The sequence below is a fragment of the Equus asinus genome, chromosome 16, assembly GCF_041296235.1.
Source record: "Equus asinus isolate D_3611 breed Donkey chromosome 16, EquAss-T2T_v2, whole genome shotgun sequence".
In the NCBI taxonomy this organism is placed as follows: domain Eukaryota; kingdom Metazoa; phylum Chordata; class Mammalia; order Perissodactyla; family Equidae; genus Equus; species Equus asinus.
This window is the reverse complement of record NC_091805.1, coordinates 28,335,100-28,361,449: the sequence shown is the minus strand read 5'-3', so window position 1 is coordinate 28,361,449 and position 26,350 is coordinate 28,335,100. Positions and strand designations below refer to the sequence as shown.

The window sequence follows — 26,350 nt, the reverse complement described above, 5'->3', positions numbered from 1 at the left end:
TGATCACGTATTAAAATATTTTGACTATATTTGATAAAATAAATTATTAAAATTAATTGCACCTGTTTCTTTTTACTTTAAATGTGGCTTCTAGAACATTAAAAATTTATATAAGGGACTTGGATTGTATTTCTCTTGGACAGTGCTGATCTAGATTATCTAACTTTCATCTTATAATTTTACCACCACAGCATCAACTTAGTTTTTTTGAGGATATTCTCTATAATACAGCCATGAACATTAAGGAAGTAAAAACCTTCTGAGCAAAACAGATATTTTCAAGTCTCCATGTTAAAAATTCATGTATTTTTAATCATAGGAGAGGCCTTTAGATCTTCTTTTGAACTCTTTATTCTTTTTCTTTTCATTGAAGATTGCTTTAAATTTTTTATCAGTTATCTGATTTCCTGAGGAATTTGATGATATAATTAATTAGAGGAGTTTATTGTGCTGCTCTTTCTCTCTTTCTGTTGCAGCTAGCTTAGCTTTAGATTCTCTCTCTCTTTTTCTGTTTTTGGTGTGGAAGATTGGCCCTGAGCCAACATCTGTTGCCAATCTTCCTGTTTTTGCTTGAGGAAAATTGTCCCTGAGCTAAGGCTGTGCCAGTCTTCCTCTATTTTTTGTATGTGGGATGCTGTCACAGCATGGCTTGATGAGCGATGTATAGATCCACCCCTGGGATGCGAACCCGTGAACCTGGGGCGACTGAAGCAGAGCATGCAAACGGAACCACTGTGCCACTGGGCCAGCCTCTAGATTGTCTCTTTTTAAATTAAGAAGTCCAAGAAGTTAATCTGCTATGCTTCTCTGTCTGGAATGTCTGTATAAAGTAATCTCCAAACCATCACTTTCTGATCAGGATATTTGGGAGAGGGCTATAAGTCTCAGATATTTACCTTCTCTGAGACCTCATCTTAAAGAAACGAAAGCAAGAGAAAAACCCCTGTGCTTTCAGAACTCGTGATATCTCTGTCATTTAGGGATCTCTCTTCTGAATTGTCTTTGAGTTGTTTCCTGTGTTAATTCCCTGTGTCTTCTCTTAATTCTCCCTTCTTTGTTTCTGTTAGTCTGAGACATGAATTTGTGCTTGATGATGTTGTTGTGAAAGGGTATGACTGCTCCCTGAGTCAGGCATGTATTTTGTTGCTACTGATTTGCCTTTCTTTTAGGTAGCAAGTTGCTGTCTTTCTCCCAGCGTGTTCATGTTTTGTTTCTTTGGCGTAACATCACAAGAGAGGTTTGAACCCTGTGTTTGAAAAGTTGCTCCATCTGCAATAAGTGCCAGTTTATATTTAGCTTTCTAAGTGTTTTTCTCATATACCGATTTTCTTTCCTAGCTTTCTTAGATTCTTCTTTAGCTCTTTATAAATTATCTCAGCAATTTACACATTACCGAATGGCTTGTTGACCTGTTGCTGTTGTGTCCTGCTCTCTTAGTGCTGGTATTCGTAGGAAAGTATTATGCTGAGTAGTATCAGCTGTTCGCAGAAATTGCCAGATTTCTATTTCTAGGCGGTACCTCTCTTCTGAGGTTCAGATCCATCTTTTCAAGTTCCGTGCTTCTTATCTACATGATATCCCCCCAAGCATTTCAAACTCCAAATACCCAGAAGAGAACCCATTCTTTCTCCTCTCCTCCTTTGTATTTTTCAGTCATAGTATTGTATAGCAAATATGTGCTGCCACACACAAGCTACCATTTTTTCTCTCATATGCCCATGATGAAGTGCACACTCTACCATTTTTCTTAGATAGGCGGCCCTTGGTGAGAAGAAGGATCAATTCTCAGTAGCAAAGATGTGGTGAAGGTAATCTGTCTAAGATAAAACCTGCACTACTCTCTGTGCTGGTATATGCCCTTGTTCTCAATTTAGTCTCTAGTCCTGTCCATTAGGGAGCTGGAAATGCTTTCTCTCTACCAAGTCTGGTAAGTTTCTGGAAGCAACCAATCCTAGACTCTCTTCCTCCTTGGTACTATTTGAAATGCAACTGATAATTGGCTTATAGCGCTCCCACATCAGATAAGGTGGGGCTGTAGGCATTTTGAATGCTTCCCTCAGAGCGGGAGCTACTCTATCAGAACTTGGAGTTGCTTAGTTAGGAGACTGAGGATTATGTATTCCCCAGTTAATATAGATCCAAGCTGGGATGTCTTAATCTGACAGCATTCTGGGAGGATGAATAAATGTGGGCTTGTGAATTACTGTATAGCCGTGGCAGATAAGAAATGGTCAGGAGGCCACACAAACCTATGGTGAAAGCCTTGGATTGTAGCATACAATATTCCTGCTGGGCCAGTATTCCTGTCCTTTAATCTGACAAATTTCTTCTTGTATTAGTCGTAAGGAAATTATGATGGGGCAGGAAGGTAGTTTCCGTTTTTGCAATAAATCCATGCAAGGCAGTGAACCCGTGTGCTCTGGGAAGAGGAAAAGAAATGAGTAAGTTTTGAATAGACTTCTTAATAGCCCACGGACCTATGAATAATGCTGTATTACCATTTCCCAGTTGCCAGAGTCAAGTCTCTAGAAATTGTTAAGATTTTCAGGCGGTAATGCCTTCCACTGCTATGTCAGAATATTTTAATTATACTGAAACTAGGTAACAGCTGTTTAGGAATCTTGCTGAGTTGTTTCATCACCGCTGTTAGCAATAGGGAATAAATATATATGATTCTAAATACACATTTTATAAAGTCTACATATTCTTTCTTTCTTTTTTGTTTTTTGAGGAAGGTTAGGCCTGAGCTAACATCTGCTGCCAATCCCCCTCTTTTTGCTGAGGAAGACTGGCCCTGAGCTAACATCAGTGCCCATCTTCCTCTACTTTATATGTGGGACGCCTACCACATCATTCCTTGCCAAGCGGTGCCATGTCTGCACCCGGGATCTGAGCTGGTGAACCCTGGGCCGCCAAAGTGGAACTTGCACACCTAACCACTACGCCACTGGGCCAGGCCCTACATATTCTTAATGAATATGTAAATTCTTTTCCTGCATACCATGACTAAGAAGCTCAGTAGGGAGAGACTTGATAGTATCACTTCAAGTATTACTTCTTCTGGAAAGTGTTTCAACTCTCTCAGACAGAAAGACTTCTTCATTATACCTATAGCGGTGAAAAAAATTCTGAAATTTTTCTTTAGAATGTTCTAAAATTTGCTGGAATGAGCAACAAATTTAAAAAGGAAAAAATTAAATAATGTTCATACCTTCCTTCCTTTACAAAGTAGATGCACTCAATATATCAAAAACAGTAATAGTCATGGTTTTTAAACAGGTTCTGAAGGGCTTCCAATAGTAAAAAGTAGTAGTTTCTCACCTGATTTTCGCTGCCCCTAGTGTCATTAACCAGAGACAATATTTTTATAAAGTTGTATAATTTGCAATCAGAGTAATGCACATTCTTAAGTGTACAGTTTGAGTTTTGACAAATGTGTACACCTGTATATAACCCTCATGCCCATTAACACATAGATGATTTCTATAATCTTAGAAAATTCCCATCATCCCAGAAAATTCACTTGTGCTCTTTCTAGCAACCCTACCCTCCTAAAACCTCTCTTCTGATTTTTCTTGTTGTAGATAAATTTCCCCTGTTCTTTTTTTTATCCAACAGCTTTATTGAGCTATAGTTAACTACAGTTCTCACATCTAAAGTGTACAGTTCAGTGGTTTTTCATGTATCCGCAGAGTTGTGCAACCATCACTGCAATTACCTTGAGAACATTTTCGTCACCCTAAAAAGAAACCACATATCCATCAGCAGTCACTGCCCATCCCTCCTTGCTCCCCTCACTCCCACTCTAGTCTTCAGCAGCAACTAGTCTACTTTCTGGATTCTAGATATTTCATATAAATGGAATCATATAATATTTTTCCTTTTGTGACTGGCTTCTTTCTCTGAGCATGTTTTCAAGGTTCATGCACGTTGTAGCATGTATCATTTCTTCATTTCCTTTTATGACCGGATAATATTCCATTGTATGGATATACTAGTGTTTTTAATCCATTCAACAGTTGATGGATATTTGGGTTGTTTTCACTTTTTGTCTATTAAGAATAATGCTACCGTGAACATTTGTCATATAAGTTTTGTGTGGACATGCATTTTCATTTCTCTTTGATATATATGTAGTTGTGGAATTGCTGGTCCATATGGTAATTATGTGTTTAACCATTAAAGGAATTGCTAGGCTGTTTTCTGAAGTGCTTTTACCATTTTACCTTCCCATCAGCAGTGTCCAAGGCTTCCTGTGTCTCCATATCTTCACCAACACTTATTACTGCCTTTTTGACTATAGCCATCCTAGTGGTTGTAAAGTGGTGTCTCATTATGGTTTTGATTTGTGTTTCCCTATTGATTAATGACGTCAAATATCTTTTCATGTCTTTATTGGCCATTTGTATACAGGTGTACTTCTGAGATATTGCGGGTTTGGTTCCAGACCACTGCAATAAACTGAGTCACACAAATTTTTAGGTTTCCTAGTGCATATAAAAGTTACATTTACACTATACTGTGGTCTAGTAAGTGTGCAATAGCATTATGTCTAAAAATACAATGTAATACTTTAATTCAAAAATATTTTATTGCTAAAAAATGCTAGCCATTATCTGAGCCTTCTGTAGGTCTTAATCTTTTTGCTGGTGGAGGGTCTTACCTCACTGATGGCATCTGGGTGATCAGGTTGATGGTGCTTACTAAAGGTTGGGGTAGCTGTTGCAATTTCTTAAAATAAGACAACAATGATTTTCCACATTGATTGACTCTTCCTTTCACGAATGATTTCTCTGTAGCATGTGATGCTGTTTTATAGAGTTTTACTCACAGTAGAACTTCTTTCAAAATTGGAATCAATCCTCTCAAACTCTCCTGCTGCTTTATCAACTAAGTTTATGTAATATACTAAATCCTCTGTTGTCATTTCAACAGTCTTCACAGCGTCTTCACCAGGAATAGATTCCATCTCAAGAAACCACTTTCTTTGCTCTTCCATAAGAAGCAGCTCCTCATCCGTTAAAGTTTTATCATGAGATTGCTACAATTTAGCTGCATCTTCAGGCTCCACTTCTAACTCTAGTTCTCTAGCTGTTTCTACCACATCTGCTGTTACTTCCTACACTGAGGTCTTGAACACACACAACATTTATCGATTAAGTTCTCAATCTTATATGGATGCGGTTCATGGTGCCTCAAAACAATTACTGTATCATCTTCTTTGGAAAAATGTCTATTATGATTCTTTGCCCATTTTTAAATTGGGTTGTTTGTCTTTTTATTATTGAGTGGTAAGAGTTCTTTATGTATTCTAGGTACAAGTGTCGTGGGTTGCAAATAATTTTTCCCATTCTGTGGGTTTTCTTTTCACTTTTGTGATGGCATCCAGTGAGATACAAAACATTTTTAGTTTTGATGAAGTCCAGTTTATATATTTATTTGCCATTTGTGCTTATAGTGTCATATTTAAGAAGGCTTTACTTAACCTAAAGTCATGAGGATTTACTCCTATATTTTCTTCTCTAATGTGCTTGTTCTTGCGCTTCATATAAGTGGAATCATGTAGTATGTGCTCTTTTGCACCTGGCTTTTTCCTCAACCCAACGTTTATAAAACTCATCCATGTTAATGTATGTGTCTGTAGTTTGTTTCTCTTTTTTGCTGACTAGTATTGCAGTGAATTCATATATCACAATTTGATTATTTTTCTGAATATTTGGGTTGTTTCTGGGCTTTGGCTATTATGAATAAAGCTTCTATGAACTTGCAACTGCAAGTCTTTTTGTAAACATACATTTTCATTTCTGTTGGCGGGTCATATGAAAATGTATTTAACTTTATAAAGAATTGCCAAACAATTCTTCAGAGCAGTTGAATTATTATGTACTCCTGACATTGATGTATGAGAGTTACAATTGCTCCCATCCTGGGCAACACTTGGTATGGTCAGTCTTTAGAATTGTAGCCTTTCTAATGTGTATATAGTGTGGTTTTAACTTCTATTTCCTTGATAACTAAAAATCTTGAACATTTTTTAATTGCTCATTGGTCCCTTGATTATCTTGTTTTGGAAAGTGTCAGTTTATGTTACTCATTTAAAAAATGTGTTGTTTGCCTTCTTAATTATTGATTTTTAGGAGTTCTTCATATATTCTGGATACCAATGTTCTGTTGGATACGTATCTTGAGAATATTTTTTCTCAGTCTATGGCTTACCTTTTCATTTTCTTAATGGTTTCTTTTGAAGAACGGAGCTTTTTAAGTCTGATAAAGTCCAATTTATTTCTTAATCACTTTTTTTTAATAGTATTTCCTTGTATCCCTTTAACAAATTTTGCCTTCTCTAAGTGCTTGAAGACTTTTTTCTGTTTTCTTGAAGGAGTTTTATAGTTTTAGCTTTTATATTCAGGCCTCTTGTGCATTTTGAGTCATTTTTGTATATCGAGTAAATTAAGGCAGGGACAGTATCTTTACATAAGTTATGTCTTGGAATATTTCATTTGTAAATGTTTCTCACAGTGTTGTATATTTGTATATGTTACTTCAATGTCCTCTGAAGGTGAACTACTTAACCCTTTTCTCTCGCCCACCAGTGAATTCACTTGGCGTTCCTGCTTATCCTGAAAGTTGCAACTTGGCAATCTCTGAGAGCTTTCTGACTCTCTGGAAGCCTTCTTTTAGGCACTTTTTCATCTATACTTCCGTTATATCTTAAGCTTACGTTTAACCTAGGAAATACCATTATTTTATTTTTAACTGCCTGATTCTCTATTGATTGATGTCAGTGGTGTATTTTAATTATTTGGCATATAGCAAGCATTCAATGAATAATTAAGTGAAATGAAGAACTTAGGTTCAGGTTATTTCAGGAAAGTTTGTTTCTCTGTTCCATTTAGAATTCTTAAGCTTTAGAATCATACCTAAAATTACTTATGTACATACACTAATTTTTCCATAAGGTATATTATGGACTTACTGAAATAATGTATATGGAAAAAACAGTATTTAAAGTAAAACTTTGGGCTAGCCCCGGTGGCCTAGTGGTTACGTTCAGCTTAACTACTCAGCTTCAGCGGCCTGGGTTCAGTTCTTGGGCACAGACCTATACCACTTGTCTGTCAGTGGGCATGCTGTAGCAGTGGATCACATACAAAAAGAGGAAGATCGGCAACAGATGTTAGCTCAGGGCAAATCTTCCTCAGCAAAAAAAATCAAATTAAAAAAATCAAGTAAAACAGCATTATTATTTTTTCTAATAGAGAATATATATAGCAAATAGTTGACCCTTTATTTGGCTGTTTTATAAATTTTTCTGTTTCTTGCAATATTTGGGACATTTTATTTAAATTATTATTGCCATGAAAAGGTATTAAATTATCCCATGAATAAGGATAGAATTTGTTCAATTTATATTATTGTGTTATTGAATATGACATATCTGGGCATTTGAAGATGTTTTTAATATGGAGATTTTTATTTTATTTCAATTCAGTCAATATTTAATGTACTTTGCACTGAGCTAAATGCTCTCAGGGATATAAAGATGAGTAAGATATAAATCTGGCTCACAAAGAGTGTTTCTATAATCTGCTAAGTAGGGTTTGACCCATATCTTTCTTTTCTTTCTTAGTTTTTATATATTGTAAATTAGTATTGGGAACATTTTTTGTACTGTAAGCAGATGACTTTCTGAAGGAGTTACTGGAAGTAAGTAGTAGCCATGTTAAATGCACAAGTGATGTTGTAAGCCCCTTATTTGAATGATGTGTAGTTTTCATCTTTATAATGAGAGAGCCACATTTTCAGCCTTTCCTTGTAGCCTGTGTAGATCTGAAAGAAATAATGGATTTGATGTTGTGATGAGTCATGGAATGGGACCTGTCTTTCTGCAGATAAGGAAGCGGCCTAGAACAGGATTGCAAACTCAGAGGCCAACAGGGCCTTAGAGTTGAGAGGTCTGTTTAACAGTGAAGCCCAAAGATAAATAACAGCTATTAGTTGGCCTGAGTTTTTGGGAGATGGTAGGGATTATGGAGACTGAGTGGATCAAAGTCCTTTCTCATCTAAAGGGAGAAGCTCCTGCCCTGCTACAGATACCCTGTTGTTCCTGTGCAGGAATATTGGCCTGATTTTGCCCTATCTTTTCATTTTTCAAGAGAATCCAGGATTGTAAATAAATATAAATGTATGTGTGTATAAACAAATAAATGAAATTTTCCAATTTTAATATTAGTAATTGTTCAGTTTTTTACATACTGCACAGGCCAAGCAAAACACTTTTTGTTTGGTTAGATTAGGTATGCATGGGTGAAGCACAGTGAAAAAAGAAAAGGGGTTTGGTTAATCCGTGTGGCTCTGCCTTACTTTTTTAGCCCTGGACATGTTGTAAACATGATAGGTTTAGTTCTTCTGTAGACTTTGTTATACTTCTTCCAAGTACAATTTCTTTCTTCCTGAAGCCTTCCCAACCACTTTTCTTACCAGATTTCTCCTAATTTGAATTTCTAGGGGAGGTGATGGGAAATTATGATGGGACTAATAACACTAAAATATTTAACAAAATTTATTATTTTAAATTTCGAAGTTGCTATGTTTAGATGAAGAAAATGCAGCAGTAGTTTTATAGATGCCAACCAGACATTATTGAAATTCTGCATATTTTTAAACCATGGCTAACTTGCTGTAGTGAAGCTCTAAGTATCATCATTGCTTCATCTAGTATCACTGTGAGATTAGAACTTGAGCAACTTTTAATTATATTTTAGATTGTTAGAGACGGATAGTAAGTCTTTAAGATCTGTAAATGGGTCAAGAAGAAACAGTGGCTCCTCCCTTGTATCAAGTTCATCAGCCTCTAGCAACCTCAGCCACCTTGAAGAAGATTCTTGGATTCTTTGGGGAAGAATTGTTAATGAATGGGAAGATGTGCGCAAAAAGAAGGAAAAGCAAGTTAAGGTATTCATATTGTTTGTTGAAGTTCTTCCTCTTATCCCAAAGGACATCTGGTATGGATTAATAGAGGATAAAAACAAATCAGATTTTAGGACATTCCAAGTGCTGTAATAAAAAGGGCTGCTTTATGTGTTTTCATTTATTCATGCCCATAGAAGTTTTGATTTGTAAATATCAGTTGTTATAGAGATCTTTTAATTGTAGAAATATATAGCTGAAAATTATTTTGGAAATTTAATTCTCTCATTTTATAGATTCAGAAATGAAGTTGTAACATCCTACATCCTTGAATTATCAGTATTTTACTTTTTTTTTTGCCTAAAGCAGCCCTTTAAAAGATGATGGTTACTGTGCTATCATTCACAGCTCTGCAGATTATCAAGTCCTTAACACCGTTAGAGGCCATACTCTGAGTGAAATGACAAGAATTGACCCATGGCATTGTATTCCCCCAGACCAGAACAGGGTACACTCAAGGGCTAAATCTTAGCTTTGGTTAAAAAGTTCCCTAGTCTTATTGTGAAAGTAGCTTTGTGAATTACAAATTTGGTAAAGTCTTCCACTCCAGTCCAACCCCCAATAAGTCTTTGAATTTCAAGGTAAGAGACTTAAGTACTTCATTTTTAAATTTTTGTTTTACTTGTATTTTTCTTTTTAGGAACTTGTTCGTAAAGGGATACCCCACCACTTTAGAGCAATAGTTTGGCAACTTTTATGCAGTGCACAGAGTATGCCAATTAAGGATCAGTATTCAGAACTCCTGAAAATGACCTCACCTTGTGAAAAATTGATCCGAAGGGACATTGCTAGAACTTACCCTGAACATAATTTTTTTAAGGAAAAAGATAGCCTTGGACAGGAGGTTTTATTTAATGTAATGAAGGTAAGTTCTATTTATTCATTTTTTGAAATGAAATGAATTCCCAGAAGGTTGAAATTACATGTTTCCGCCAGTGAGCACGAATTCTCACTCCAATAATCAGTTACTTTGGCAATAAATTTGGCTTTAGCATAATTTCTGCTGTAATTCTGATGCTACATCACTGTCTTGTTTGGAGAATTTATTAGAAAATTCATCATATTGCTTGGTGTTATTTGGCCAAAATCAAATAATCTATAGACCAAGATACTGTAGAGATATTCTCTATGAAAATCAATATTTCACCTTCTGTGAGTTTCATAGAGGGGAGCAGATTTTTCTGCTGTCTATGGCTAGCATTGTTAAGAGCTCTTAGCCCTTAAAAGTGTATGTGCCATTGTAATTTTTTCTTCAGTATTGCCTTTTCCCTTGCCATAGCTCCTTTCCCTTTTAGCTACCTCTGTGAAATATTGATTTCTTGTTAAACCATTTCATCTTTGCCAGTGCTTTACCTTAGTCCTACTCTGGTTTTATCTTTTTCAGATATTCATTTAAAATGATTTTTAAACTCTGTTGCTTTCCTGAGTACAAATTCCTTTATTTTCTTGTCCTTCAGAGCTGTCAGTTTGTAATTGGGAAATTGTCAAAAGAAGATTTTATGTAATAAATCATTTGCTTTTTAAATACTTATAGGATAACATCTACAACAAGCAAGCAATAGCTTTTCTGAAAAATAAATGGTCTCTAATCCACTTTCTTAATATTTTTAGGTTTTTAGGTAAGGAAGATATAACATGGTAAAGTATTTTGAACATTTCTTTACTTTTTAGGCATATTCTTTAGTGGATCGTGAGGTTGGTTACTGTCAAGGAAGTGCTTTTATAGTTGGATTGTTGCTTATGCAGGTAAGTTAGTACAAGTATTAAATGTCCAATTAAGTTCTTTATTAAAATTGCATTGGAGAATTTAAAAATCATCTTTGTTTTTATTAAGTATAAGTGGATATTGGGCATTTCCTGCTAGGCATAATTTAAATAAGAATATTTAGTTTGCAGTTTAAAATATTAAAAGTGTTGAAAATAACACACAATAATATCCTGCCACTAAATGAAATTTCAACTTCTTGGTATCTACGTTTGGACCATAATATTCTATGAAAACCTGTATCTACTTTTAGATCTTAACTTATATGGCAATATTTAATGAGGAGTAATCTTTCCCAACTAAGGAGGACGCAATTAAAGTGTTGGTATGAAAATCTTACTTATGTTGTACAGCGTCTTTGGAAACTTTTTCAGGAATTTTGTTTGTCATGAAGCTAAGGGCTTGTTAAGGGTATTGTGATATAGGCTCTAAGATGGAGGTACTCAGTCACTTTTACTGCCGCAGAGTTATAACATATATTTCCATTGGCAGTGACTTATTTTGGAGAGGGTTTGGGTCAGGTGTTTTCAGAAGTCAGGAACAGGACAGTCGTCATAGCTTTGAAGTGAAATGGCATATAGTATTATCTTTTTAGACTTGTAGAAACTTTTTTTTGAAGTCCATCATGCTCTGTAGTCAGTCTCAGACTAAAACATCGTCTGAAAAGAAACCTTGGAGATAACAATTTCGTTAATGTTGAAGTATAGCTATTTTGCAAAATGAGAATTTTCCTAATTTGTACTTGGTTAATATTGGTAGACCTTTCAGTATTGAACTCAAATATCCATATTATTAATCCAGTGATTTTTGTCCCAGTTCTATTCCTTTTATTTCCATATTAGCTCCAAAATAACCTTTCAGTAGTTACTTCTGTTGAGCATCGAAAGAGCCGCTTTTCCCCATTTGAGGCATGAATCTCACGATAGCTGACTTAGCTCTCTAGGAAGCCCAAGGGGCCATCGCACCTCCCTTTAGGACACTGCAGGCAGTGCTGGTAGTGATACTCACTTTCATTCAGTGGTTGATTTACTTAACTATTGCTGTCAGGGGCAGCTAACACACTACCATAACTATAATCATTTGAGGGGCTGGTCCCATGGCCGAGTGGTTAACTTCGCGCGCTCCGCTGCAGGCGGCTCAGTGTTTCATTGGTTCGAATATCCTGGGCGCCGACATGGCACTGCTCGTCAAACCATGCTGAGTCGGCGTCCCACATGCCACAACTAGAAGGACCCACAACAAAGAATATACAACTATGTACCAGGGGGCTTTGGGGAGAAAAAGGAAAAAAAATTAAAATCTTTAAAAAAAAAAAGAAAAAAAAGGAGAACAACAACAACAAAAAACAAAACAATAATCATTTGATAACCCAGGGCCGCAAGTTAGAAAGTGTGATACAGCCAGATTTAAAAGCCCCTCTCTTTGTTTCTAAAGCTTATTCTCTTGTACTTAATGCTATATTGCCTCCTATATATTAGTTAGAAACGTAGCTCAGTGAGTCTGCTAAACAAAAATAGTTAAAAGTGCTGGATATATGTTTTGTGTATATCTTAGTGCTCCTATAAAATTAGGTAGATAATGTCCCCATTAGACCTTCACAAAAGACATGGGTTCTTATTAACTCAGTGTCCTGAAGTGTGTAGCAGCAGCTTGTGCTAAGACTCAGGTGTGCAGATTTCTTTCTCATAGAAAGGAACGACTATAAAACAGTTGGGTGAATGTTCTTCATATTTCTGTTTTACTCGATGTCACACTTTCTCATTTTGTGTGCGTTGTTTCAGTCTTTTTGAGAAGGACCCAGTGATATTTTTTCTACCTCTTTTTGGTTTTTTATTCAATCACTTCGACTTGTTTTTTAAAGTATCGCCAATTTTTAAACCCTCTCCCAGTTTCCATATCAATGCTATTGCAGAAGAGAGAATGAAGGTTTTTTTGAAATGTTGGGAAGAGAAGAAATTCTTCTAAGACAGAAAAGGGAGATTAATTGATTCCTTCCCATTGTGACTGGAGTGAGGGGTCAGGGAAGAAGTAGACGGGGAGTGTAGTGGTGGGAGATGAGGTTGGAGTATGGGGTTACGACATGTAGGACCGTGTAAGGATTTGGGCTTTTATTGAGGATATTGGAAGCCACTGGAGTGTTTTGAGCAGCGGAGTGAGATGATCTAATTCATGCTTTGAAAGAATCACTCTGGCAGTTCCGTGCTGCATGGAGACTAACTGTTGGGAAGGAAATACAAGGGAGGTGGTGGAGCGACCAGTGAGGAGGCTCTTGCAATTAAGCTGTTAAGTGGAATTTGAACCTTAGGTGGTGTGGCTCCAGAGCCTATGCTGGTAACTGCCTGCCAGGATCATTGGAGGAAAGGAAGTCAATGATCTGCTGGCTAAGGAATTCATCCTCTTGCAAATGAGCAGGCTTTGGGAGGGTGACCCAGAGGTTTGTAGATGCTACAAAAAAAAGAGGAGTAATGAATGATATCTGCTGGCATGTGTTTCAGAGAGAAGGGGGAGTTAATGTAATAGCAATGAGGCAGTGAGGTCCAGGGAGGAACACAGACTCCTCTACTCCCTGGCCTTTTCCAGTGCTGTGGGAGAGAAAACAGCCACGTTAGGTGGGAGCCGATTTCAGTTAGAGGAGGAAGGTGAAAGGACATTTAGTAAAGAGATTGAGGTTATAGGTAGGATATTTTATTGATGGCAGATTATGAGTTCCAGAAACTGCTGTGGAAAATGTTTAGGGAAGGTTGGAAATGGGTTTAGATTAGGGGAGCAATAAAATTACCTAGGATGAGAGTTCTGGGATGTTGGGTGTCTTGTAGTGACTGACATAAATCAATGGGGCTGTAGGACTTGATAGGGTTAATAAGGATGTCTGCAAGGCAGAATTGTAGCCATATGCATTGGGAGAAAGAAAGTATGGGTTTTGCCAAGAGTTACTCTTGGCTCCTCTCTGTGGCTGTGTCGAGGCCAGGAAAAATGTATTGTTATTAGAAGCAGTCTTCAGTAACAGGAATGCCTAGAGATTCTTTCCGGTTTCCTCTTTTGAAACACGCTGGTATAATGCGAGTGAATGAGCATTAGAAAATTTTATCATTTTGAGAAAGACGGTAATTTGGATAAATGTTATTTGACTAAATATTCCGAATATCTCTGTAGCTCTTTACAGAGCTTTTACATTCATTATCTGATTTGATATAATTTTCTTGTGAGTTACACATAAAATGTGAAATTGATACCTTTAAACTCCAATTACAGAATCTTTGAAAACTTATTTTACAAGTTCTTTTAACACTTACACCATATCATATGATTTCTGCTCAGAATCTTCGAAAATCTTACCATCTCACTTAAGGTAAAAGTCCACATCCTTACAGTGGCCTCTAAAGCCCCACGTAATTTTATTGTCTGTTATTTCTCCTCTATAACCTAATCTCTGCTTGAAACATTATGTCTAATTTAGTAATATCCTATATGCTGTTCCTTGAGCTGCAAATCCTTTTCAAAGCCTTTGTATTATTCTCCCAGGACTGTTTCCTCAGTTACTCCCTTACTTTCTTCAGTATTCTGCTCAAATGTTACTTTGTCACGGGGCTTTGCCTGACCTACCTGCATAAATAGCAGTGTATCTTCCCAGCTTTTCCTGTTACCCTACTTTTGTTTTTGATTTCCATAGCACTCATGACCATCTGACATATATAGTAATTGATTTATTCCATGTATTGTCTATCTCTCCCTGCTGGAAAATTCAGGCTCCTTGAGGGTAGAGATTGTGTTTATTTTGTTCACTGGTAAATATCCAGAGAGAGGGAAATATCTGGCTCTAAATGAATATTTGTTGGTTGAATTAATGAAATAGGCAAGTGAGGCAGTTAGTCATATAGGTTGTAAGATTTCTCTAACTTCCTATTCTCAGTGATAGAATGGGAGATTAGAACCTTCTGATTTCTAGTCCATTCCTCTTATAGCTTTCTTTTTTTTAAAGATTTTATTTTTTTCCTCTTTCTCCCCAAAGCCCCCTGGTACATAGTTGTATATTCTTCGTTGTGGGTCCTTCTAGTTGTGGCATGTGGGACACTGCCTCAGCGTGGTTTGATGAGCAGTGCCATGTCCGCGCCCAGGATTCGAACCAACGAAACACTGGGCCGCCTGCAGCGGAGCGCGCGAACTTAACCACTCGGCCACGGGGCCAGCCCCTAGTCCATTCCTCTTAACATTGCATCACATGGCCACTTGACACAGCATTTATATAATATAGTTGAAATATATTTTAGCTTATTTGTGTATCACAGAACATTAACCTATTTTTTTTCTCCTAATGTAGATGCCCGAAGAAGAAGCTTTCTGTGTATTTGTTAAATTAATGCAAGATTATAGACTTCGTGAACTTTTTAAACCAACGATGGCAGAGCTGGGCCTTTGTATGTACCAGTTTGAATGCATGATACAGGTAAAAGTGTAGAGTTAACAAAAGGGCATGTTGCTTTTATATTTTTTGCCATGTTGGTTTGAGTGACAACTAAACAAATTCAACATTAAAAGCATCAAAGCAATTGGAAAAAAATCAGTGTTTTAATCACATGGTGGTTGTTGGTCCATTAATGGACAGTTTAGACCTACTTCCCCGTTGGTGCTCTCTGCAGTGGAACGCAGTCAGGAATGTGGCTGCAGTTCTCATATTCAAACCTCAGTTATTTGTGTCAAATGTCTCACCACCCCATTGCCCAAATGCATGAGTTTCCTTATTATGCCCTATTATATCCTATTACTGTTACGTAGACTATGCTCTCTTACAGGAACCCATGACATTATGACACTGACGTCAGTTCATTTCCTTTGAGACTTTCTCTGCCTTCTCTTTTAGTCCTGCCCTCTTGCTTTCCCTTTTTATCTCATTTTTTTTTTGCCAGGTTGTAATCTTTTTTAAAAATAATGTTTCCGTCCTTTTTATGTTGCCAGTTTAAGACTCGGAGTCTAGTGACTATGTGAGGGTAAAGAAGAGAGGAATCAAGATCAAGTGAAAAACACCTCTGAAATATTTTAATTTTCTGAATTTAATTTATATATTCTATATATAAATAAGTTTACTATGTTGTCTTGTAATACAATGGTGTAAATATTCTCATTTACTTAAATTTCAATTAGATAAGCAGAATTTAAGAATATAGGTTAATGATTCAGCTGGCATCAGAGCCATTTTTGTGAGTCTCCTTTTCCCTGGCAGCCTTACCCACAGGAATTTTAAAATCCTCTAACTTTTCTATATGTAGCTGGAGGAAGGAGATATACAAAATGTTTTTAAAAATTTTTTATTTATTTAATTTCCTTTTTTTCAAAATGTTTTTATATTTTATTTTATTTATTTATTTATTTTTGAGGAAGATTAGCCCTGAGCTAACTGCTGCCAATCCTCCTCTTTTTGCTGAAGAAGACTGGCCCTGAGCTAACATCGTGCCCATCTCTCTCTACTTTATATGTGGGACGCCTACCACAGCATGGCATGCCAAGCGGTGCCATGTCCACACCTGGGATCTGAACAGGCAAACCTGGGCCCCCGAAGTGGAACGTGCGCACTTAACCTCTGTGCCACCGGGCCAGCCCCTGTTTTTACATTTTAGAGAAAAAGACAACGTAGGTCTTGAGATGATTCTTAGTTAAATTTTTTTCTGAAATAGTAAGCTTGTTTTTTTATCAACCTTAAACTCTCTGGGTTTGTTTTCAGTTAATGTGTCATTTATGTTTTGAGTTGCTAGAGTTGCTGAAGCATCTGTATTTTGGATGAGAAGGTAGGAAAGCAAGGATAGGTGAGCAATGATAGACTGCATCGGAAAGTATTTCAGCATAGCATTTCTTTTAAAAAAAATCTTAAAAATATTATAGAAGAATATAGAAAATAAATCAGACACCTATGTACTCACCAACAAAATTAAACAAATCTAAAAGTTTTGCTCATTTATTTCGATTTTTCTTTTTATTAATGAAACAAATGTTGTAAATACAGAGTTCCAACTCCACATCCTTTCCCCTTTTCCCTTCCCAGATAGTAACCACTAACCTGAATGTATCAATTTCTGCATCTTAACTTCTCCTTATGTTGCCTAATCTTATCTTTGTGTTTGATATAGGGTAATCTAGTGTTTACACAATGATCTGGTTTAAAATACTCAATTTTATTATGTTTTGACTAATTCTTTTCCTCTCTTAAGGAACATCTTCCAGAGCTCTTTGTGCATTTTCAGTCTCAGAGTTTTCATACCTCAATGTATGCATCATCCTGGTTTCTGACTATCTTTCTTACGACTTTTCCACTACCAATTGCAACAAGGATATTTGATATCTTTATGTCTGAGGTAAGCTAACGAATGGGCAAACTATCATTGGGTTAGTTAGAGCAGGGCAATGAGGAGAGCAATAAAGGAGACCCGTATCCCATGCTAAACTGCTTACTTGTATGCTCTCATTTAAGCCGGTAACAACCCTATCAAGTACTGTTAGTTTCCCCATTTGATAGATGATACATGAGGATGCTGAGTCTTAGAGAAAGGTTAAGTAGCTTATCTATGGACGTATAGCACATAAGTGTTGTAGAACCAGGATTCAAATGTAGGCAATCAGAATCTGGAGCCCAGGGAGCTGGCCCCGTGGCCGAGTGGTTGGGTTCTCATGCTCTGCTTCAGTGGCCCAGGGTTTGACCAGTTCGAATCCTGGGTGCAGACATGGCGCTGCTCGTCGGGCCATACTGGGGTGGCATCCTGCATGCCACAGCTGGAAGGAGCTACAACTAAAACAAATGCATAGCTCTGTACCTGGGGGCTTTGGGGAGAAAAAGGAAAAATAAAATCTTAAAAAAAAAAAATCCCACACTCTTAAACCTCTGTGTCACCTCTTGGTAGTGAGAATTAGTGAGAGAGAAAATTTGCAATTTTCAGTTAATTTTGCAGTTAATATTGTTGCAATGTGTCTGTTACCCAAAGAGCAAGAATTAATGAGTGTAATTTTCTTCTATTCCATGAACACACTGCAGGTAGTCCTTTTAATTGTCATTGACATGTAGTAGTGATTCTTGGTCTTCTGTATTTTGGGTGAGAAGATAGGAAGGTAAGAATAGGTGATCAATGGTGGATAGCACCTGAAAGTATTATTAATTGTTATTAATTACATCTTAAACCCAGTGTTAATTGTTATTAATTACATCTTGGGAATGTCAATTTGAATTACGAAGCTAAATTAGTTTAGTCTGGAGCCAGCAAACTATGATTTGTGTATTGATTTGTCCTGGTTCTGCATGCCAAATCTGTGCTTACTTGTTTCTGTAAATACAGTTTTCCTGGAACACAGCCATGCCCATTTGTTGATGTGTCGTCTATGTTTGCTTTTGGGCTACAATGTCAGAGTTGAGTATTTGTGACAGCAACCATAAAGCATAAAATATTTCCTATCTGACTCTTTGCAGAAAATATTTGCCAACCTCTCGTTTAGATCCCTAAATGTTTACCTTAGTATTCTTTTGAATGATTAGTTTTTGTTGATGGAAGAGTAAGACAAATTTGGCTTTATATAATTTTTTTCCTCAGGGTTTAGAAATAGTCTTTCGAGTAGGATTAGCACTTCTTCAAATGAATCAGGCAGAACTGATGCAACTCGACATGGAAGGGATGTTACAGGTAAGTCAGTTCATGATTTCCTGAATTTCCTTAGATTTTACTGTTAATTAGTTGATAATAAACAGCATTAAGTAGTTCTTACATTTTTCTTTTATTTTATCTAGCACTTTCAGAAGGTCATTCCACATCAGTTTGATGGTGGTCCAGACAAATTAATCCAGGCAGCTTACCAAGTCAAATATAACTCAAAAAAAATGAAAAAGTAAGTATTTTATATTTTCGTTTTTAGTTATGGGGGTTTGTTGTAGCATATAGGAAATTAAATGGAAGTGGCAAAACATTCTAGTGATTAGTGCAGTTTTCCTTCTCAGTTTATAGAACTGTAGTATTTTATTTGATGGTATTGGTTCAATATAACATAAATTAATGTTGGAATTTCATACTGCTCTTAATAGCAGTGCATCAGACCATTGTGGATTACCTTTAAAACTCCCCTTTCCCATTCCATATTGACTAGAATTAGGAACCTGGTAAGTATATATATGTGAGTGTGCTATTATTTTAAAAACCACTTTTATGGTGTTGTCCAATTCACTGACATTCTTTTTCTTTCAGTTGACCCCAGATTGTCACTTAAGTTCAAGATTAGCATAACCAACAAGATAGGCATGAAGAATGGAATGAGAACTTAAATTTTTTATTTATTGTGTATTACCTTCTAATGAAACTTTTCTTGATGTGTATTTCATAAAAGTTCAAGATAAGCAGTTTTGACTCATAAAGATTAATTTTTGTAATATAGTAAAAGGTGTTAATTAAGAATGACAGCTCTTAGTCTTCTGGCTTCCAGTACTTAAATAAATTTTAGCCTGAGATCATAGTTAGCATTCCTGACACTAGTTTCTATGGTACAAGATGCTTTAAAATGATAGCGGTACTATATGTTGGCAGTTCTCAATAATATGTACAACATACTCCCATGGAAGTTCCTACTTCAGAAAATGTCTTAGAATATGAGTGAGAATTATGTTACTAAAATTAGTTAGCTCTGGGGCTGGCCCGGTGGTGTAGCAGTTAAGTGTGCACGTTCCGCTTGGCAGCCCAGGGTTCCCTGGTTTGGATCCTGGGTGCAGACATGGCACTGCTTGGCAAGCCATGCTGTAGCAGGTGTCCCACATATAAAGTAGAGGAAGATGGGCATGGATGTTAGCTCAGGGCCAGTCTTCCTCAGCAAAAAGAGGGGAATTGGCAGCAGATGTTAGCTCAAACCTAATTTTCCTCAAAAAAAAAAAAAAATTAGCTCTAATTTGCAAAAGCAAGCCAATTTATGAACTTCAACTGTTATTAATAATAAATTACTTGTGAAATTTCTAATAACCAGTCACATTACATCATCATGTTGAGACATTATAAGATCAAAAAACTGAACTATTCAGTAATTGATAAAACCTTAAGGAGCCGTCTCAATTTCCACCTCTTGGTAAAACCAAATTTAAATCACACTAGCCAAAAAGAGAATTTATTTTACTTTAAAAAAGACTTGTAGAGAACAGGATAACTGATTCTCCTTTTAGATCTTGTATATTACCAGTATAATCTCATTTCTGAAATTTCAATTATCTGCTTATCAAAAGTCTGACCCTCTAGTTCTTTCATTCTCTTACTCCTATTGCCTCTGTTCTGCTTTATCACGATTCCTAGTTTGATGTCTAATAGCCTTTGTCTGGTCTGAATAAGTATACCTCCTCTGACGTTTTGTACCCTGTATTCATGTAGCTGAGTGTTAGAGAAAATTGCATTGTTAGTGAGATTGCTGGCAGTAAGTTGTGTCTCAAGTTCCGCTCCATGTATATTTTCATTGGCCTGGATTAGTTCTCTCTTTCCTCAGAGTGGTTATTTCACACCTTACCGTTCTTCCCAAGATCCCGTCCCCGTTTTGCCATATCCAGCAGATTATCTTACTTCTTAATTCATCAGCCATCATTTTCAGACTTACTGAACTTTTCTGCTGTAAGTTCCAGATTACAGACTTAGCCATATTTCTTTTCTTCCCTTTTCAGAATACCATATTTCTATTCCTTTATAATGCTAAATCAGAGTGTAGAATGTTATTCATTCCCATCTCTTCCAGGTCCTTCCTCCATTAATTGTTCGTCTGTCTTTTATCTTCAATCTCTCTCTCTGTTGTTCGTTTTCTTCAATATATGAAGCTGTTTTTGAGTTCTGACTTAAAAGCAACAAAAACAGACACACGGATACAGAGATGAGATTTGCGGTTACCAGAGGGGAGGCGGGGAGGGAGGAGGACGAAGGAGGTAATAGGGCACATGTGTGTGATGATGGATGTTAATTAGTCTTTGGTGGTGAACATGATGTAGTCTCCACAGAAATTGAAATAGAATGATGTACACCTGAACTTTATATAACGTTATAAAGTGATGTTACCTCAATAAAAAACAAAACAACAGAAACAAAACTTTTCTCAACATAGCATTCCATTCTCCCTTTATGAAGCTTAACAGTGAAGGAAAAAGTAGTTTATAGTCATTAGTTCCAGATCATATTTCATCTGCTTTTTTTCCCAATTGAGATATTTTTCAAACATACAGAAAAACAGAGCCCAATTGAGATATTTTTCAAACATACAGAAAAACAGAGATACTAGAATAGTAAATATCCATATGCTTATCATCTAGATTTAACAGTACTTCAACTATTTTTTTGTTTGGTAAGGAAGATTGGCCCTGAGCTAACATCTGTGCCAATCTTCCTCTATTTTGTATGTGGCTTTCTGCCACAGCACGGCCACCACTGAGTGGTGTAGGTCTGTGCCTGGGAACCGAACCCAGGCTGCCAAGGGGGAGTGCACCAAACTTAATCACTAGGCCACACGGCCAGCCCTTAAATGCAACTGATTTTTGTAAGTTGATTTTGTACTCTGCAACTTTGGTGTAGTTGTTGATTATTTCTAATAGTTATTCGATGGATTCTTTAGGGTTTTCTCTGTATAGAATTATGTCGTCTGCAAACAGTGAGAGTTTCACTTCTTCCTTGCCAACTTGGATCCCTTTTATTTCTTTTTCTTGCCTAGTTCCTCTGGCCAAAACCTCCAGTACTGTGTTTAGTAAGAGTGGCGAGAGTGGGCACCCTTGTCTTGTTCCTATTCTCAGAGGGATGGCTTTCAGTTTTTCCCTCATGAGTACGAATTTGGCTGTGGTTTTGTCATATGACCTTTATTATGTTGAGGTGCTTTCCTTCTATACCCATTTTATTGAGAGTTTTTATCATAAATGGCTGTTGAATCTTGTCAAATGCTTTCACTGCATCTGTTGAGATCATGTGTGATTTTTATTCCTCATTTTGTTAATGTGTTGGATTGCATTGATTGATTTGCAGATATTGAACCATCCCTGCATCCCTGGTGTAAGTCCCATTGATGGGATCCTTTTAACGTATCGCTGTATTTGGTTTGCCAATATTTTGTTGAGGATTTTTGCATCTGTGTTTATCAGCAATATTAGCCTGTAATTTTCCTTCTTTCTGTTGTCCTTGTCTAGCTTTGGGATCAGGGTGATATTGACCTCATAGGATGAGTTAGGAAGTATTCTGTCTTTTTCAATTTTTTGGAATAGTTTGAAAAGGATAGGTATTACATCTTCTTTGAATGTTTGTTAGAGTTCTCCAGAGAAGCCATCTGTCCTGGACTTTTATTTTTTGGGAGGTTTTTGATTACCATTTCAATCTCTTTACTTCTGATTGGTCAGTTCAGATTCTCTATTTCTTCTTGATTCATTTTCGGGAGGTTGTATGATTCTAAGAATTTATCCATTTCTTCTAGATTGTCCAATTTGTTTGGCATATAGTTTTTCATCGTATTCTCTTATAATTGGTACTTGTCATTTTCCTTCTGGTCTGGAGTGTTAATATATTTCTTCTTGCTATTGGATGAGGTGGACTTCTGCCATCTCATAGTGTTCATATCTTCTCGTAGATTCCACTTGCCACCACTGGTGGGGACAGGAGCTATGTTTTCTGAGCCTGCTGTGACCCCTGGCAGTTGTGCCCATCCATTGGAAGCTGTGCCAACAGGGCTCGCTGCTTCTGCCCACTGCTGCCCTGCATACATAGGCGCAGGTGCTCTGGCGGGGATCCCCTGTCCTGGCCTACTGGCCAGGCGGGATGGGGGAAAGAGGCGCCTCCTCTCCTGCCCATGCTCCCCCTCTGCACTTACTGGCTGGCTGCCTGGGCTGCTCAGCTTGGAGAGGGCGACCCTGCAGTTCCTTAGCCACCTCTGTGTAGAGGGTTTCCATGGTCTGGGAGGCAACTCTGAGAGCAAAAGCGTTCCCATGGAGGGCTGACTTTTCCCCCTTCTCCTCTCAGCCATGCACCACTGCCACGCGAAGTCCCACACCCTAGACCACTGCCGCTTGGGGAGGGAGAGGAGATCCGCTCACCTCCTTCCACTGCCTCCCAGGGGCTCTGGCAGCCCCACCTTCAGATGTGTGGCTGCATGGATCTCTCAGATGTCTGTAGTGGTGTGTGGATCTCGTCTCTTGATTTATGAATGTCCTTTTCATTGTATCTTAGGGGAGAGACTAAGGGAAGAGCTCACTCCACCGTGATGCTGATGTCGCTCCTTAACCATTTATTTCTTAAACTTTTGTAATCTGGTATCTGCCCTTACTCCTTCCACTAAAACCACTTCTTTAAACTCTTTATTCATTTATTCAAGAAATAGTTCTTTTGCGTGCTGACATTGTTCTAGGTGCTGAAAATAAAATGTCGAACCCAGTAGACAAAATCGCCACTGTCATGGGGAGTTTATGTTCTAGTGCGTGTGGTGAGGCAGAAATTAAACAGAATTACGTGTCAGGTGTAGGTAAGTGCTGTGAAGAAAGACAATCTGGGGCTGGCCCCGTGGCTGAGTGGTTAAAGTTCTGCACACTCCACTTCGGCAGCCCTCGTTCACAGGTTCAGATCCTGGCTGCAGACCTACTTTACTCATCAGCTGTGCTGTGGAGGTATCCTACATGCCAAATAGAGGAATATTGGCACAGATGTTAGCTCAGGGTGAATCTTCCTCATCAAAAAAAAAAAAAGAAAGAAAGACAGTCTGTGTAAGGAGACTTGAGAGTAACAGATGGGTGCCTTTTTTTTTTTTTTTAAGTCCACTGGTGGGCAAAGGCCTTTCTTAAAAGGTAGCATTTAAGCAGAGACCTAATAGAAGTAAGAGGCAAGCCATGCAGATAACTCAGAGAGCTTCCCAGACATAGAGGACAAGTATTTCAAAAGCCTGGAGGTAGAAGTGTGCTCAGCACATTTGATGAACACCATTGTGGCCATGATGGCTGGAGCAGAGTGGGCCAAGAGGAGAGAGGGAGGAAGATGGGATGGAGAGGTAATGGGGCTTTTTAGCCCTTGGGATAGACTTTTGCTTTTATTTTGAGTAAGAGCAGAGGAAGGACTTGTGTTTTAACAAAACTACATTGACTGCCATGTGGAGAATAGACAGTAAAGGAGGTAGGGTCAGGGTAGATTCAGGGAGAGGAGTTAGCAAACTATTGAAATAATCTAGACTAGAGAATAATGAAAACTTAGATTAGGGTGATAGCGGTTGAAATGTTAAGAAATAATTATTTCCCAGTTGCAGTTCCAATAGATGGTTTTTATTCCTAATTATACTTGATATATTAATTTTGGATGTAGGTGATCAGTTTATTTTATTTTTCAACTTTATCTCTTTATTTTTTAAAAACTTTTATCATATACACACAAAAGTATAACGTTTGATAAACACAAAAGAATATATATAATGTTTTAAGTTATGAAGCATAACGATGAAACAAATGCTTATGAACGTATCACATGGCCTAAGTGCCCCTCTGCAAGAGGTAATCATTATCCTGAATTTTGGATTCATTATTCATTCTCTTGGTTTTTTAAAAATAGTCTTACTATATATATAAGTAGTTGTGTTTATTTTTGAGTGTTATGAAAATTGTATCATCCTGTATTATATCATTTGTGATTTGAGTTTATTGATTGACGTTATGATAGTACAGTTCATTAGATTTTTTTTGTGGCTATAGATGTTTAATTTTCACTCCTCTATATTATTCTATTGAGTGAATCTGCTATAATTTATCTATTTTCCCGATGGCCATTTCAGACATTCTAGGTTAGCTTGTTTGCTGTTATGCTATTAAAATACTATGAATATTTGTGCAAGAATTTTTCTATGATAAATATTTAGGAGTGGGATTGTTAGGCTGCAGGGTAGGCCATGTTAACATTACAAAATTTTGCCAATGTGCTACTATAATATAGTCTCACCCAGCAATATATGAGTTCTCATTGTTCTACTTTGTCATCAACACTGGTTATTTTTAATTTTTACCAATCTATTGAGTTTAAAATGGTATCTGATTTTGGACTTACTTTGCATTTCCCTAATTATTAAGAGTAAGCATCTTTTCATATGTTAATTGGCCTCATGTTTTTCCTTTTTTTCCCCTCCCTTTTTTATTGCAGTGTCTACTTCTTACTGCGTTGACTACTTTTTAGTTGTTAGTAGTTCTTTATGCATATTCTGGTTAGTAATCCTTTATCAGTATTAAAAAATGAGTCTCATCCGGTTATTTCTACTAAGCACACTCTTGGAATATGTAACAAACTTAGACTTGGACCTGGCTCTGAAGAAGCTTCAAGCTTCCTGTGGGTTGGGGGGTGATGAAACAGAGAAGTAAATAGCTTAATAGCAACTACAATCTGGTAGATGCCAATATAGCAGGTTATTAATATAATATGTGAGAGGTGCCTAATGTCTGTCTTTCATAGTCTGCTGGGGGTCAGGAAAATGTTCAGAGCATGGTAGCTGGATTTTCAATTTTCATCTGTATTCTTTCCTCACATTTATCTGCCTGATGATATTCCTATGATAGAGATATCTTGATACTCCTTTCCACCTCCTCTTTCACAGTCTGCTTTCTGCCACTTTATAAAAGGATTGCAAACCTGTCGCTTTCCAAATGTTGTTAAGGTACATTACTTTGGGACATAAAATCACTGGGGTACCAAACAAAAAGGGCAATTTCAGAATGCCTTGCTCCAGAGGGAGAATCGCCTGAGAGAGCAAAGCAAGAAACATCTCATGGAGCAGCTTTTTATTTCATACAGCTCACAAGTAACTTGGCAAGGCTGCCTTATCTTTCTTACAGTTAGAATTGAAAAGTAGAATGGTGATCATGGGGGCAAGTATTAACATACATTTATTTGAGTTGAAAAATGAAGGCTGACTTTAATGACAGAAAGTAAATACAATTTCACTCATTGGTTCAATTACAATGACTGCCTCTGCCACTTAGGTTATAAGACATTATTCATAAATTAAATGAGGTAAATCTCACTTAAAGTTTTAGTGGAAAAATTTTGAAGCACATATAAATTACATCCTTTGCAACTATATATACTTCTAAAAAAACTTTTTTTAGAAGTCTTTAAAATGTGTGAGGGGAAACATTCTTTTAGCAGGTACATGAATTGAAAGATTGGAAGACCACTGACTTGGTCAGATAAGAGGATGGCAGTGGATGAAGATGGGGGTTGTTTTCTGGTGGAGATAGCACCAGAGTACCATTTCAAAGAACTTATATTTCTAATTGCTGGGGTTAAATGATGACTACAACAGGAAGCCCTCTTGTGTGCAACTTACAGAAATGCAAAAGATTGACAGAAAATAAATATACAGTATAATGTCCATCAGTGAAAGTGCCATGAAGGACAAATAAAGCAGAATGAAGGATGTGGAGTGATGGGGGTGCTATTTTTGATAGAGCATTCAAGGATAGGGCACACAGACTGAAAAGATGTCATGTTAGCAGACACCTGAGGGAAGTGAGAGGGAGAGCTGTGTGATTATCTGGGGGAAGTGTATTCCATGCTGAGAGAATAGTAAATGTAATGCTTGAGGCAAAAATATGGTTGATATGTTTAAGGAACAGCAAAAAGCCAGTGTGAC

General features: G+C 37.1%; 1 protein-coding gene across 11 annotated transcripts in view; it reads left to right on the top strand.

The window, feature by feature from the left end:
- The window catches only part of EVI5 (ecotropic viral integration site 5), a 217,276-nt gene that overhangs the window by 51,397 nt on the left and 139,529 nt on the right, over positions 1-26,350 (top strand). For all 11 annotated transcript variants that reach the window (XM_070486836.1, XM_070486834.1, XM_044748907.2 and 8 more), the window contains 7 exons: positions 8,766-8,955; positions 9,611-9,835; positions 10,642-10,716; positions 15,054-15,179; positions 16,936-17,079; positions 18,304-18,393; positions 18,498-18,595. In XM_070486836.1, coding sequence (XP_070342937.1) covers positions 8,766-8,955; positions 9,611-9,835; positions 10,642-10,716; positions 15,054-15,179; positions 16,936-17,079; positions 18,304-18,393; positions 18,498-18,595 — 948 coding nt within the window. The remainder of the gene's footprint in view (positions 1-8,765; positions 8,956-9,610; positions 9,836-10,641; positions 10,717-15,053; positions 15,180-16,935; positions 17,080-18,303; positions 18,394-18,497; positions 18,596-26,350) is intronic.